The 16,901-nt window shown below is 34.9% G+C and overlaps 1 protein-coding gene across 3 annotated transcripts; it reads right to left on the reverse strand.

Annotated features, from left to right (window-relative positions):
• Positions 1-416: 416 nt before the first annotated feature.
• Positions 417-12,911, reverse strand: LOC134673364 (uncharacterized). 3 transcript variants are annotated; one of them, XM_063531335.1, is made up of 4 exons: positions 12,846-12,911; positions 11,479-11,577; positions 1,407-1,495; positions 417-802 (listed from the first exon to the last, which is right to left on the reverse strand). In XM_063531335.1, the coding sequence occupies exons 2-4, from the start codon at positions 11,564-11,566 to the stop codon at positions 569-571; spliced, it is 411 nt and encodes a 136-aa protein (XP_063387405.1). In that variant the 5' UTR covers positions 11,567-11,577; positions 12,846-12,911; the 3' UTR covers positions 417-568. The 3 variants fall into 3 exon arrangements, with proteins under 3 accessions (XP_063387405.1, XP_063387406.1, XP_063387404.1); XM_063531336.1 differs by having other exon boundaries at positions 12,842-12,879; XM_063531334.1 differs by lacking the exons at positions 11,479-11,577; positions 12,846-12,911 and adding exons at positions 1,908-2,006; positions 8,735-8,793.
• Between the last annotated feature and the right edge of the window lie 3,990 nt (positions 12,912-16,901).

The raw sequence follows: 16,901 nt of genomic DNA on the forward strand, positions 1-16,901 counted from the left end.
CAGGTAAATATAAAGCAACCTAGGTTTTCCTAGGTTAGTCGGCTATTTAAATAAAAAATACGAACCAAACGACCCAACTACTTAAGTATACTTAGGTACCTAGTGCAAAATTTCTAACTATTCTAGCTATCTATATTTCTATTTGGATGATGCAGTTTTGAAGGAGAGAAATAACTCTGACAAAACCAAAACCAAAACATGTGGGCTATATATAGTTAGTTGTAATATTTGACTATACAAGCAACTAATTGGGTGGTTTTACTGTGCCTACCTACTAATAAATCAACATTCCTGTTGTATTGTGGGTAAATATGGGGAAATAAAAATAATAGTCCAATGATAAAAACGCTTTTAATCAACCCAAATAATTTATGTGTACTCGACGTCAAAGTTACCACGTGGTTTCTACCTATGCTTACATTTTTGCACCTTAAAATATAATTATACAATTGCCGATTTGTGTCGTAAATATGTGGAGTTCCACTCTCTACCAGAAACTGTTATTAGTGCACCGTCGGTGAACCGTTTAAAAAAAGACTGATTAGGTTAAATTATTATTTTAACCTTATTAACCCTTTACTTCATTACTCTGAGAGGGTTCACCGCTGCTAACAATGGATGCGTCACTAGAGCCGAGATAGAAGGGAATACCTTCGACTTGTATTTTGAATGTGCTGAGTGTAATTTGTATGAAAGAGTAAATGATAGAAACGGTGTTAGTGTTCGGATCATAATCTACTTTTGGAGGGCTGAGACTCCACACTGTTACTCTGACGTATGAGGTTTGCACGCCCACCGGCACCTGGAAACAATTAAAAGTAGGTAAATCGTCGTGACAAGCAAAAGTCACTGACTAACACCATTGAAATTATTGGACAATAAACCGTGTTACAAGTGTAATAAAGTGCATTGTTAATTTAATTTTTTGATAGTATTTAGTGACTTTTGCTTCTCACCCACGAAATGTGCTGTAAAAATTATTACAGTACATATGCGCTACTTTACCTCCCTAGGGTGCATGTTATGTATTTACAGTAAAACGTTGTACAAAACACGTCAGGCACCTATTAGTATTATGTATACAGATGTACAGAAGGATACTAAACAAAAACCCGTATTAGTTTTGTGCATTTTCAAATACATGATGAATTTTTAAATGGGACATTGAAGGAGCTACTAGATCCCGTGCTGCTACGCAAAAATTATCTAAAAAGCCTTTTTAATGTTTATTAAATGCATTCCATAATTCTTTAAAATATATTAGTTTCAAAGTAAAATTATTGTGACATACAGGCAGACAGACAGGCAGAGTTTGACGAAACTCCCTTCCCTTTAAAAATATGTAATCGTATACCTCAGCTGATCTAATTAAATAAAATTATGTTGTTCAAGTGGATTATACTTACGGTAAAAGAAAAAAAATTGCGATATGAGAATAAATTAATAGTGCCCTCCTTTTCGTAAATTTTGGTAGCGCCCTCAAGCTGCTTTTTACCTGAAAGATAAAATAAAAGCGAGCCTCATAAAAACATTACGCGAGTGATTTAATGCCTAAGGCCCCCCCCACATCTGGCGTCTTTCGAGCGTCGGCGTCTGTCGGCGTCGGTCCAGCGCTATGGAAAATGACGTCGCTACGCAGTTGCGTCGACGCTGCGTCGACGTTGCGTCGACGTCGGCCATAGAATTGTAGACGCCGACGCTCGAAAGACGCCAGATGTGGGGGGGCCCTTAGTTTATCGCGAACATATAGACAGACAGACTGACGCGGCGGGGGACTTTTGTTTATAAGGTGATGATGATTTAGGTGTCTGACTAAACGTTACATGGATTAAAATTTTAATAACTCCCTTCCTAAGAATTTAATGGTGGTCACTTTGGTAATGATTGATAAGAAACTTGATACTTACCAAACTCGAAGTCCCATTGAACGGCAGTCACGAAATTCACAATTAACAGCAGACCCACTACCGTTGTAAGCAAATTTTTCAGCCCCATGACGTTGAGGTCTGAATGTAAACAAATGATACAATAAAAATTCACGACGAATATTGTTCCTGAATTATGGATGCTATCGATAGTGTGGGACCAAGAAAAGTCTGCAGCGGATTTGGTGTCCACGTAGTGCAAGTGTTATTTATACGTCATAATTACATAGAAGTTTGACGTTTAAAATAACACTTGCACTGCGTAGGCTATCAAATCCACTGCAGACTTTTCTTGGTCTGACTCTAGTTATATCTATGGTATAATATTATAGGTACAGTTTCTGCAATAATATCTTACTCTTCGAACGCCGCAAAAATATGTGACCAGCTCTTATGGCTCTACAAATAAGGTCGTAGGTATCAGATATTTTTGCGTTAATTGTGTAACATATTATTGCAGGAGACTTTACGTATGTACCTATTTATCTAGTTATATACGAGCTGATACGAGTTAATGTGTATATCGTCGCCTAGTACCCCGGCCACACATGTTAAGACGAAACGGGAGCTGAGCTAAAAGTCAATTTTGAGATTTCAAGCTGAATATACCCGTCGCTCTGACGGGGCGTAACCGCGGCGTGAGAGACTGTATTTGTGTGTGTAATGCACGCACACAGACGCGTGCGGTGCACCCGTACTCGCGCCGGCGCGCACCTCACTGATTGCAATTTGCATTGTCACTTTTTGTTACTGCTACTACTAAGTAGGGTTATTCGCCAGTAACTGGCCACTTTTAATAACTGGCCGCCCTAAACAAAAAATGAATCCTATTCACCTATAAACAGAATTCATTTTAGTATAAGGTTTCAATAACTTCAATAACTGGCCACCTTATACTAAAATTAATTCTATTTATAGGTGAATATAATTCATTTTTGGTTTGGGGTGGCCACTGACGAATTACCCTATTGCGATTGAACTTTTTTACTTACCCGGCTTACGTTTACGGAACTCGATATCGAATAGGGTAATTCGCCAGTAACTGGCCACGTTTAGTAACCGCCCTAAACTAAAAATGAATTATATTCACCTCTATACAGAATTCTTTTTAGTAGGTATAAGGTTTCAATAACTGGCCACCTTATAGTAAAATGAATTCTATTTATAGGTGAATAGATATCATTTTTGGTTTGGTGTGGCCTGTTACTAATAGTGGCCTGTTACTGGCGAATTACCCTATTTATGTACTTAGTGGTTAATACTAGTATCAAGTAAGTATTTTTTTTTCAATAATGCTCAGAAACGAAGTATAAACATGACAAATATAAATATTAACGTCTTTGTAAGGCAGGATTGGACATTCTATAGAGTAAGAGTAAGTGTATGAAACAACCAATTCAGCTAGGACTAGGGAATGCAATCTAGATCTCGCAATTTCGAGATCTCGCTAGATCTCGCACGTATTTTCGAAATTTAACCTAGTTGACAGGAAATCTCGATATATGCAATTTCGGTCGAGATCTCGATTAATATTTTCGAGATCTGGAACAAGACTGAAAGTGAAATACTTTGTTTTAAGTAATATATATTATGACCTTAGATTCATGTTGTTCAGGCAGTGCTATTATGTGTCCGGCTTTAACTCTATTAATGTTACGCAGTTTCTAAGTAAAGGTAAATAGTGGTTTAACATCGATAGCATTTCATAGAAGTAAAGTAAAAATTAAAATTGATTTTATGTTAAATGTCAATTTAATTTGTTGTTGTTATTTTCAAAATATAACATGAGGTACCTTAAATAAGTAGTATGTCGGCGGCATATCGTAAAATCGTAATCCTAGGCGTATCATGAAACGCCACCATTTCCTGATCTAATATTAACCCAGGCATATCACGATCTTCCTTATGAAAGAGACGGCAGATCCATCAGAGCAATGCATTCTTTGATATTCCTAGCTTCATAGCGGGCGCATTGTAAAATAATTGATCGAGAAATCATATTTTTTCAATGATTTTGTGAATGACTTAGATATGAGCGCCGCGCCGGCGCGCCGCCGCCGCCGACGAAATTTCCGCGCCGCCGCCGCCGATGCTGCTCTATCGGCGTGGCATCGGCGTGACCTTGTTAGATACTACTACTTTCAGAATCAAATTGTATCTAGTTTAGATCTTTAACGGCGCCACTCTGAATAGCTTATTGAATGTCTAATTTAAAAGGTAGTTTAGATCCATATAATTCAAAAATATCCAAGGTAAATTCAATTTTTTCTGTCTGGTAACCGCGCTACTAGTCTTAGGACAACGAAATTACAAATTTTGCCAGCTGGTTAGGTAATCCGTCATTCACCGCGAGTTTAACCATTGCAAGCATGGCTAAATGTTTTTAAAATGTGTAAAAAGGGGTTAATTTCAGATATAAACTATATAAAGTGTTTTCACGTCCAAAGGAAGGGCGTCGGAAACGGAAACGGCTCTCATTTAAACTTTGAGATTGTTTTAATTTCAAACTTTGCTCTCAAAGCTCAATATTTAGCCTCGCATCGCTCGCATGGAAGTATGCCGCTATCTGAACCGCCAAGTTTTCGGCTCTGTTTGGAGCTCAACTTTCGGCCTCGCTTTTAAAATGTTTGGTCATTGGTTTTTGTCCGATCTTAGCTCCACTGCAGCACGGCCATTGGCCTCGCACGAATGCGCCTGCAATGCCTGCATCTCTAAGTTTTTAACATTATGGCCTTGGTCTTTATTGGCCTTCGGACTTGCTTACACTGGGCCACTAGTTCAATTCTAAGCACTGCTCTCTTGCAGCTTGGTCTTCGGCCTTGCACAGAAGCGCACCGCAATCGGCGCTCCAGCCATTCGGCCGTCAGCCAAGTTCGCATTCAGCCGTCAGCCAAGCTCACAATTGGCGTTCGATTCTAAGCTGTATGCTTAATACCAGCAGCTCAGCCTCTGGCCTCGCATGCTCGCATGGGAAGGCGTCGGAATCAGGTCTTCGGCCTCACCTTTAGACATAAATCAGTTTTGTTGGGTTGATTTTGGTTAACGACAAAGCTTGATTTTCCTCACTTCTGCTCTTTAGAATATCGACAAGACGTTTTCCTGATGATACAGTCAATCCGCTACTGTTCAGTTAGCACAAAAGATAAGGGCCTCGCAAAGATCTTCCGGCCAGGGCCTCACCAAGATTAAGACCGGCTCTGATGCAGCGCGATACCGTTTATGCGAGTGTTTATACTATATAAAACTATTTTCGTACGTTTATTCAATAAATTATCCTTGAAATTTAAAAATGTACTTATTTTATAACTTTTTTACAGCAAAAACATGTTTTTTTGGTAAAATTTCGGTTTGAATTATTTTTTCATTAATCAAAGGTGTTTCAAGGCCACGCCGCCGATTCGCCGCCGCCGCCGACCGATTATGACCGGCGCGCCGCCGCCGGCTAAATGCCTATCGGCGCTCATATCTAGAATGACTACAGTTATGACTACGGTTACTAGAAACCAATTATAGTATGTTTAATATTCTTTCTAATGGTATGCATCACCAATTGATCAGTAAAATAGAACCCGAGAAATAATGATCAGTTGAGGTCCGTCGCCCGCCATTTACGTGACGGAACAAAATTCATCATTACTTTGTTATATAATATCATACAGCAATAAAACTTATGTTTCTGGAAAGCTAATGAAATTTTTCGTATATTTTATAATAACATTAATTGCGGTAAAGTTATAATTTATTGAGTTAGACGCATGTTTTGTCAGTACTTATGCCATCCATGCACGGTAAAAAATCATATATTTTAAATATTTTGTAAATGACTACAGTTATGACTACGGTTATTATAAAACATTAATTGCACGTTTAATACTCTTTCAAACGACATCTCACACGAAACGATCGGTCCCATAGGACTAAAGACGTGAACAAATATCAATGCTGGTCGGCCGCCCACTTTTCCTTCCTTTTTTTCGACACGTCCCCCCCCCCTCCATAAAATAAAAACCGGTCTATTCATATTCTGGAGACCACGAGGAACACGTCCATACCAGTTTTAGGTATTTAGAAGAGGTGTCGACGAAAATCGTGAAGGAGACGACTTTTGTTTAATTTGCCTATAGACTATAGGAATATCAGAATATCACACCTTGAGGTTTGCACAAAATGGCTGGTGTTCGCTAGGCAGATCATGAAATGTCGGCGTTTCATTATATTCCTAGGAATATCTCGATTCGCCCGATTTTACGATGTCTATACTATATGTATGGAATTCTTATAGTCTGTTCGAGGTATGGAAAACGGTGAAAAATATAGATAATACTCCTAAAAATACGTGTGATACCTCATTAGATTCGTAATGATGTCTAGAAAAATGTATTCGAAGCGTGTATTAGCACACAAATAATTACAAAAGTTATTAACAAAAAAAGGGAGAAAAAAGTAGATTTGTCTTATTTCCCAAATATCTCAAAAAGTATTAATATTATTATATTATTAATATTTAAGCAACCAAAATTAATATTATAAAAGAAGAGGATATTTCCAATCAAACATTCCATACTTGCAGAATTGTATCTCTATTATTTATACTTCTTTTTCAACGCTGAACACAGCCCTCCGCGCCTCATTTTCGGGAAACGCGCGCGGCGTGAAAAAGCGATTACGTAACATTAAATATAATTTTAAAGGTATTAAATATTCATTGAATTTTTTTTTTAAATATGGTGTATTTAAAATATGTCAACAAATGTAATACTTGTAGAAATTTATCTTAAAGTTATTTTTTCAACAAGTTAGGCAATTGTTAATGAACAAAATTTTATCGAAATTCCTTCTTCATTGAAAACGAAAAAAAAAAGTACAAATAACTATTGTAAAATTTTGTCGCTTTCTAGAGCCCTTCTCTTTATTCAAACTTTTATAACGTGCTCTTATTAAGCATGTATATGAGAAGGGCTCTAGAAAGCGACAAAATTTTGCAGTAGTTATTTATACATTTTTTTTTCGTTTTCAATGAAGAAGGAATTTTGCGAAAATTTTGTTCATTAACAATTGCCTAACTTGTTGAAAAAATAACTTTAAGATAAATTTCTACAAGTATTACATTTGTTGATATATTTTAAATACACCATATTTTTTTTTTAATTTTTCAATGAATATTTAATATTGTTTAATACCTTTAAAATTATATTTTAATGTTACGTAATCGCCTTTTCACGCCGCGCGCGTTCCCCGAAAATGAGGCGCGGAGGGCTGTGTTCAGCGTTGAAAAAGAAGTATAAATAATGGAGATACAGTTCTGCAAGTATGGAATGTTTGATTGGAAATAACTTCCCTTTTTTTAAATATTAATTTTGGTTTCTTAAATATTAATACTTTTAGAGATATTTGGGAAGTAAGACAAATCTACTTTTTTCTCCCATTTTTTGTTAATAACTTTTGTAATTTTTTGTGTGCTAATACACGCTTCGAATACATTTTTCTAGACATAATTACGAATCTAATGAGGTATCACACGTATTTTTAGGAGTATTATCTATAATTTTCACCGTTTTCCGTACCTCGAACAGACTAATAGAGATTTTTGATTAAAATAACACATGTTTAGTTACTTTTTCAAATTCGATCTCGTCGAGATATTAATCTCGATCCCGAAAATCTGACTGTCGAGATCTCGAAACACCCAATCTCGATTCGGATTTTTCGTGCGAGATCTCGAATCGCCAATCTTGGTGCGAGATTGCATTCCCTAGCTAGGACCTTAAATTGCTCGACAATTACGGAGCGTGACTGTACCTAAATATTTTGTAAACCCATAACTATGCCATAAAATATATTTGATTTTGATTTCTAATTTGAAATATTAGAATCAAAAAGTTCAAAATAGATTGTACCTATGTAACTACAAAAATGTGTTCCCTCTCAACGCAAAACCCCTTGTGTCTTAGGAGGATCTAGATATTTTCACACAAGACGGTTTATCGATAACTTCTTACATCACTAGATTATCGACATTAAATGTCGACTATTGCCCATCACTTTTCTGGCTGTGTACGTATTTAGAAACTTGACTCCGCCCCTAAAATTAGTGCGATAGGGACAACTGCAGCTGAGGCGAAAAATCCTGCGTAAAAATGACAAAAATCGAGGTTTCGTACTCCTCTTTTTCCTCCTCCAAAACTTAACCAATCGTAACCAAATTTGGAAATCTAAATGATTATGAAATTATCTGTGTCGGACCGTTTTACTTTTTTGGCTAATTGATATCTATTTTGAATACCACGCCTCTCATTCCGTCATAGTCAATTAGGCCATTTTGGCCATTTTTGAAGGGCTCTAGCGCCTTAAAAAACAAAAATATCACAAAAAGCAAAACGGTCCGACACAGATACTGACAATATTAATCTGTGTTGAAAAAATCATTGCTCTAGCTTCAAAAACCACGGAGGAAAACGAGGAGTACGTTTGTATGGAGGAATGACCACTCCTGTTGGCTCTTAATCGCTACGATTTATAGTCACGTGTGTAGCCGGCAGTAGGTACCCACACTAGTACAAGATTTTTTAGTTTGCGACTAGGTTATCTGTGTGAAATGATCCCTAAATATAAAGTCTTTGTAACTATTAATAAAAATATTATTCTTAAGTTTTGTTAAATGTATCCTTTGTGAGGTAAAAATAAATATGGTTAACAGTTTAAAAATGTATAAAATAAAATATATTGTATTCAAAAAATTATAAACTGACATTTAAAAGGCAAAATCGGAACTAAATTTTCATTTAAGGTAATCGTATTATTATACTTACCAATATTTAAATAAGGTGTAGGTATGACTGTCTAAAAAATTTTAATTAAAATGAGCTAGCTTTAGTCGGCTCTACAATTAAATAACTTTCTATCATAATTACAAATAAACCAAATTATACACGCCATGACATTACACGCATTATGTTTTTATGCATATAAACCCATGAAAAATTTTAATTACTTGGGTACCATGAACTAATATTATGAATGTGAAAGTAACTCTTAGCCGCTTAGAAGATGAAATATACTTAGTAGGTATGGAGATAATTTTAGGCCCGGGGACTTCAGTTTTATTTTTAAAACAATACGATCTGTATTCAAAGAGTATTAAATGATGGCCTGTCTGAACTGGGAATCGAACCCGCTAAATGTGCGACAAAAAACACGCGACAGAACAGAAAAATAAAAACCATTAAACATTATTAGGTTACCTCTAATACAATATGGTTTTTATTATTTATTTTTTGCTTTGACCCAATAGTGTGAGGTGTGAGGTATCATTGGATAGTTTTTCAAAACGAATATGCTTTCAAAACGAAAACTCTAAAACCATTTTATGATAAAGTTAATATTTTTGTAAATAATCTCTGAAAGAGAAAAAAAAAATGCCCGCCCTGCTCAACTTTTGAAGCTTTGAACCAATTGAAAGGTCCAATAAAACGTGAAACTAAAGCTTGATAAATACTTTCAATGAAAACTATAGTGAACATGATCGGTCCAACTGTGAGTTATTGCAAAAAATCTTCTCTTCTTAGTAAAAAGATGTAAAAACCGAAGGTACTTTCTCATGCTTGTAATGTACATTAAACCCTATACTGAGCATGGCCCGACATGCTTTTGGTAAATTTTTATACAGAATAATTAAAATAATACCTTCGAATGTAAAGTTTCGAGGTATATTTCTAATTGGAAAAGGAATCGAGGTTGGCCGATATTTTTCTGGCATTGTCTCATATGCAATCGATGTTGATTGTACGAATAGGTATCTTATATAGGTAATACATAATAAGTATTTATTTAATAAGTCGGTTACAAATTAAGAACCACGTTACTTAATACTTACATCAACATTCTTCTTGCATTGTGGGTGAAAATGGGGAAATAAAAATAAATAATGCAGAGTACAATGTTTCAATACTTTTAATGAATTCAATTAATTAATGTGTAAACATAACATAAAGAGTTGCTAGAATTAAGTGTCAATGGAAGGCAACTTTACTTAATATATAATTATAACCCCGAGTTTTGGGAGCGGCAATGAATTCGTATATTAATAATATCGTTTATTCTAAATGATTATTATCAAGCAGTAGGTAATAACCAGTGGCGTAGCTAAAAGGCGTGGGCGAAGTGGACCCTCGCACTTCAAGGGGCCTCGCAGTTCCAAATCCGGCACTTTTAGCGGCCTTGTAGTTCCAAATCCGGCACTTTTAGCGGTAATAGTTTGAAGTAAATTATACGTATTGCTCATGCTACATTAGATAATTCAATAATTATTAACAATTAAAGAGCCTGATAAAAACTGCACGCTTGCTTCTGTGGAGTTCTTTCTAATGCAAAAAAAACGAACTATAGATTAGTTACGCTACGCCACGCCACTGATTAGGTATTGCAGGTTGGCCCAAATAGTATTTTTCACTACGTGTAATTTTTTGGTAATTTAAGAAACACATTTTAAAGCTAAAGATGATTTTGAAGATAATATGTTTTGTTTGTTAATTCACTGCAATAGTCATAATTTTAATGATATTTCGGAAAAATATTTCTTTACATATTTTGGGCCACCTCGTAGTATATTATATAGAGGATTATTGTAAAATAGTTACCCGTAATTTTTGTACAATATATTTTTATACCGGATGGTTTTACCATCCAAATATTTTTTTAGATTTCTCACATCGTGGGATATCAGAATAGGAGTATATTCTGATAGCCCATGATGTGATATAAGTTAGCCGATTTTTCGTAGTTTCGAGTTATGATTTTTTAAACTTTTAACTTCTGTAATAAATTTCGGGGTGAAGCAATTAAATAATAAAAAAACACTGCCTTGTGACAGACAGACGACAGACAGCGGAGTCTTAGTTGGTAATAGGGTCCCGGTTTTTTCCTTTGGGTACGGAACCCCTTAAAAAGTCGACAACAAAATATGGAACCATCTAAGTTGCCCTAAGTATAGTTCGTTTTTTTTAGCATTAGAAAGAACTTGCGAGAAGGTAAGCGATCTTGACATGTCTTTTAATTGAAAAACGCTTTTTAAAAATCAAAAATTATTACTTATGGAAGCAGAAGAATATAAATGATCCTATTAGATTCATAATTGTTACATATTTGCCGTAACTTATTTTTAAAATGTATTTTTTAATTAAAAGACACATCAAGATTGTTTACCTTATTTGTAATGCTAAAAAACGAACTATAGATAAATTAAAGTTGTTGAAATGGATTATGCTTACGGTTAAATTATAAAAATTGCGATACGAAAATGGTCCAATAAAGCCCTCCTTTTCGGTAAGCTCATGAGTGATCGGCTCTTTGTAAACACTCGATTTTATAAGAAATACATAAACGCGAATTTATTTAGTTACCTTCGATTACGACGTTTCGACGCAATTTTAGGTAAAAAGTCGCAAAAGGTTAAAAGTTACAGATTTTTCACAATTATCGTGAAAAGTTAAGGAGAGTTAGCTACAACAAGCTAATTTTGAATAGTTAACTCTCCTATTGCTAACTTGCAACTTACCAAACTCGAAATCCCATTGAATGGCAGTTACGTAATTCACAATTAACAGCAGACCCAGTACCAGTGTAAGCAAATTTTTCGGTCCCATGATGTTGCGGGCTGAATAAAAAAACCAACAAAGTAAAAACAACAACTCTGTAAGTACCTACATAATTATGTACCAAAAAAATAAACTGATAACAGTCTAAACGCAAGAGGTCCCGGATTAAAATCCCGGTAAGGGCATTTATTTGTACATCCATCACGAATATTTGTTCCTAAGATACGGGTGTTATACCGGGTGTGGCCTTCAATATGAGCAAAAAAATTAACTGTAGGCTGTATTCCTAATACTGATCAACATTTGTGCAGCGACTTTTAAAAATAACTTGTAGTTTGATTTTTAATACACTTTAAAAGTTATTCAAAGACGCAATGTATTTCGAATTTTGTTATGTTTAAGGCTTGACAAGCAAAGTCAATCACAATTATATGGCGTGGCGATGGCGTCCATTGAAGATAATACCTATTTATAGAGCTGAAGCGAAGAGCTGGCGGCTACCTCGCACAACGTATCAGTATTGCGATACAGCGGGGAAATGCCGCCAGCATCCTTGGTACAATGCCTCAGGGGCCTATTTTAGATTTAAGCTAGTTATTAATTTCGTTTAGTTGTACCACTGTATGTATATTGTTTGTAAATAAATGATTTTCCATCTTTTATAGGGAGTCTAGATACTTAATAATTTTTAAAAGTTGTTGAATAAAAGTGTCACCGTTTGAGGAGTGCAATCTATACTGATTTAAACTTTCACGATTATTAAACATTATCAAACTGCACAACGGGACTTAATCGCGTATTTAAGTTTTAAGATTTACCTCCGACGTTTCGAGGACGGCGTTGTCCCCGTGGTCTCGGAGAAGACTCTCCGAGACCACGGGGACAACGCCGTCCTCGAAACGTCGGAGGTAAATCTTAAAACTTAAATACGCGATTAAGTCCCGTTGTGCAGTTTGATAATGAGTGCAATCTATGTTTTAATTATTTGCTCGTACTACAGGCCACACCCGGTATACCTATATTAAGTACCTATCTAAGTACCTACATATATAATTATTTTAGTATAAAACTATGAATATACTAATAGTTATTACGACGCCTTGCTACAACAGTACCAGCTTAGTTTGGGGCACTTTGGGCCTAGGTCATCTGTGTATTGAACAATCTTACACCCCAAATATGATTGGATATTTTTTTAAATATTGGTTGATATTTAAAATACAATATCTGACTAAGAAGCTCCAACTTCACTATTTTTTTTATCGTTTAATAATGTTAGAATCAAAGTTAATCTTACGTGTAAAAAAATATAAATAAGTATACTTACCAATACCAATAGTTAAATAAGGTAGGTAGGGAAGGGTGATGGGCGTCTAAAAAGATTCCTTAAAAAGGGTTATACTCATTTATAGTCGGCTCTAAAATTAAGCTTCCTATCGTAATTACAAATAAACCGTATAAAATAGGCCATGACCCATTATATTTGCACGAGCATGTATATAAACCGATAAATATGTTAATTACTTGGGTACTACTGTCAGGCTGAAAAATGGTACCTAAAGGTAATACAGGGTGTGGCCCATAATAAGAGCAAAAAATTTAAGTACATATCTTTTAAACTTTTATATTTTTTAAAACCATAAACATAATTAATAACAAACTTAGAATAAAAAGTAACCTTAAATTAAAACTACCTACCTACAAAACTAATACCTAAAATATACAGGGCGAAATCTGGGTCGTGATTCAAACCTATTGTACTTAACTCGGTAAATTAACGCGATGTTAGGTATAAAGTTAATTTTTAAATAATTGCAGCTATTCATTAATTAATCAACAATTTAAGTATCCCAGTTAAAAACACAAATTATGGTTACCTTACAATTACTGTTAAAACCTATTTAATAAACAACTGATTAGATGAGTAAGAAATGTCAACCGTCACTGTTATGACAAAGTCAAAACTTTAAAATAAATAAAATCATTCAAAGATTGTACATTGAGTTCATTAATTCTGGTAATTTTAAAGATAATTAAGCAGAAAGATGCCCGCAGCATATCCGTTTTCAAATGTTGAGCAGTCTGACATGGTAATGTTTTATTACCAAGCACGTCGTGCTACCACTGCTCGGGATTTATTTCACCAACGTTATCGATTGATATGTTGAGAAAAGTGGTGCCTGAATTACTGCGAGAAGTGCCGGAACATTACTTGCATAACCTACACTATCAACACGATGGTGCTCCGGCTCATTTTGAGCACCGAGTACGCAATTACCTCGATGAACAGTTCAGCAGGACGTTGGATTGGCCGAGGCGGCGGCGGACCCGTGGCAAGGCCTCCTCGTAGTCCCGACCTGACGCCCTTGGATTTTTTTCTCTGGGGCGAAATCAAAAGATTGGTGTACCATCGAAGAGCTTTGTCAGCGAGATATTGGAGCATTTGAAAGTGTGAAAATGAATCACTTTGCTCTCGGCAGATTAAAAGATAACCTAAGAAGCGAGCGATTTGTGTCGACAGCAAAACGGATCACACTTTGAGCAGCTCCTGAAGTATGTTTAAGTTGTGATCGTATTTGTTAAAAGCTTGTGGAGTCTCCGTCCCAGTGCTTGTAAATATTTTTAATAAAGTCTTTAATAGTACATTACTACAGAGGCCGGGACGAAAGGGGTTGCCGGCCGAAGACATATAGACGGCCGAGCGAAGCGAGGCCGGATAGGTCTGAGCGCGGGCAATCCCATTTCCCGCCGAGGTATGTATAGTGCTTTTCTCAAACATGCAATGAAATAAATAAAATAAAAAATCCACGAAACCCAAGTTTTATTTATAGAAAAAACTAAAAGTAAACCACCCAAAATATAACCAACACGTACCTATATCATTATCACGCGTATGTTTTACACGAGTCGTGTATTTTTACTACCCGTATATTTTCATGTATCTTTGATTTTTTCGCCTTGTATCCGTCTGATTGTCGTTTTCGTCACATAAGTTCACATAGTCTTTCATGTTGATATCATGTTTCACATACATCGTTGCTTTATGCATGGAGTAAATAAGTATAATTTCCACAGTGTTGACGAATTTGTAGTTACATTCATTTAAAATATGCCACAAAACTGTTTCTAATAAACTGTAAGCCATTTTTCTTAGTTTCTCAAATAATAAAATTGCCATAAGCAACCATATACATACTTCGTCTTTGACTTGGCGGCAGAGGCAGCAAGTTATTTAAAATCAATTCTGCTTACGCTGCCAATTCCAACACCTACGATTACAATTATTTATTTATTTATTTATTGTTCAGAACACATACAGTCATACATAAAAATATAGATATAACTTACAAAAAGATATAAGAACAGACCTGGAGGTTCATAATGTAAACATTAAAAGGTACAAAAACGTTTTGCGAAGAGAAAATAAGTAAAACATAACTGATAATACTACTACCTACTAATTATAGTCATAATTTATTTTATCAAGAGCAGTTTGGATCTCGTATGTTCTTTTAAAGCTGCAAGAGAGTGCATAAATGGATCGATGTCACAGAAATACTCATTATAGTTTTTTGATACTCGTTTGAAAAAAGTATGTCTAGAATAATTAGTTCGTGCGAAACTCACATAAAACAAATTACGAGGACGTAAGGAGCGATGCGGTACATTAAACATAATATTTTGTAGCAAATTTGGACAATTAATTTCATTTTTTAAGATTTACAATTAATATTAATTTCATTATTTCGTCGGAACTCATATTAAAGTCAAAAAATCAACAACGCACCATAAATCCAATAAAACAGAATGAATATTTTTCAACTTTACCTCCATAACAATTTAAAAAATATAACTACGCGTGTTTGAGTAGACCTTTTTACCGCTAACGTTTAGATGAAATATTTTAAATGTTTTTATTTGTGTAGTTAAATTTATAATTTAAAATTATAGAATGTATTATTTATTAAGTTCATGTTGATTTTATACAAATAAAACTGCAAATTATAGCAAACATTGTTTTTTGTTTTTTTTTATAGGCGTAGTGGCAGAGTGTCATTACGAACCATAAAGCAAATACTGCCACTAGTTTTTTTTTATGGATGAATGCCACGATGCTGTGTCACAAATATCTGTGAAATGAAAATTAAAAAAGAGGACTTTGCCGGCCTAGGCCTGCAAGATGTGTATGAAATTCCATTAACGACCTTTTGTCCTAGCCGCACCTGAAACGTCATACTTCGCAGCCTATTTTAAGGAACATAACATCAATATTTCATTGCATGTTTGAGAAAATTATTTTTAAACTTCTTAATTGCTTTTACACTGAATGTAAAACCGAAGATAAGTGTTATCAATCAGTTAATTATCGTAAGTTACCACTACTTTCTTTTCGAGATTTTAGATGTTTGTCTTGTCAAGTTGTAGGGTGACCATGACCCTAAATAAGAAATTATTTTGTATTTTATTTTTGTATGTGCAAAAAAAATACAAATTAATGCACTCTAATCTACAGTGTTGTGTTCCTAATTAAGTGGCAAGTCTTATTTTTCTTTCTTGCTACACGACCCAGATTTCACCCTGTATACATATATATGTATATAACATAATGTGGGTGACCTAGCCGAATATGTATATATTAACTAATCAGGAATTAATTCCAAATAATTGCGATACAGCGGGGAAATGCCGCCAGCATCCTTGGTCTCAGGCATTGGCCTCAGGGGCCTATTTTAGATTTAAGCTAGTTATTAATTTCGTTTAGTTGTATCACTGTATATATATTGTATGTAAATAAATGATTTGAAATGTCAGTCCAAATAGTTTCAATTAATTAAAATGAAATTTTTTTTTTATTATTTTCTAACAAAATTAATCGACCCAGCAATGTACTGCAGGCATTGTGTGTCCAGTCGGATTACTTGACATTGACATTTACGATCGTTATCAATAATATTGAAAAACCTATTAAATACATCAATATTGTAAACTGTTTTAACATTTTTTTTTCATTAATATGTAATTTTCGTTTTTTCCTCTTGAAAAACGTCGTATGAAACACGTGTGCATTGGTCATTGCACACATCAGCTATCTTATTGCGAGTTCGCTTTTAATTCGCGCGCACAATATCGCCTCGTGTGTGTAGGGTTACCAGATACAAATTTGTAATTTCCTGACAAAATTCCTAATTTTCGATAAATTTTCTTGACATTCATAGACGACTGGGGGGGTAATATTTATTTAGGTGAGTAAGTACTGTTAGTAGTAGTAGTTTAGTCCGATTAAACAAGATGTTTGGCTACCTACCTACTATTGTTATCTTTGCCTATTCAATTACTAAAACATCTATCGGGCTGTCCATAAATTACGCCATCGATTTATGAC

This window comes from Cydia fagiglandana, chromosome 18 (genome assembly GCF_963556715.1).
Source record: "Cydia fagiglandana chromosome 18, ilCydFagi1.1, whole genome shotgun sequence".
In the NCBI taxonomy this organism is placed as follows: Eukaryota; Metazoa; Arthropoda; class Insecta; order Lepidoptera; family Tortricidae; genus Cydia; species Cydia fagiglandana.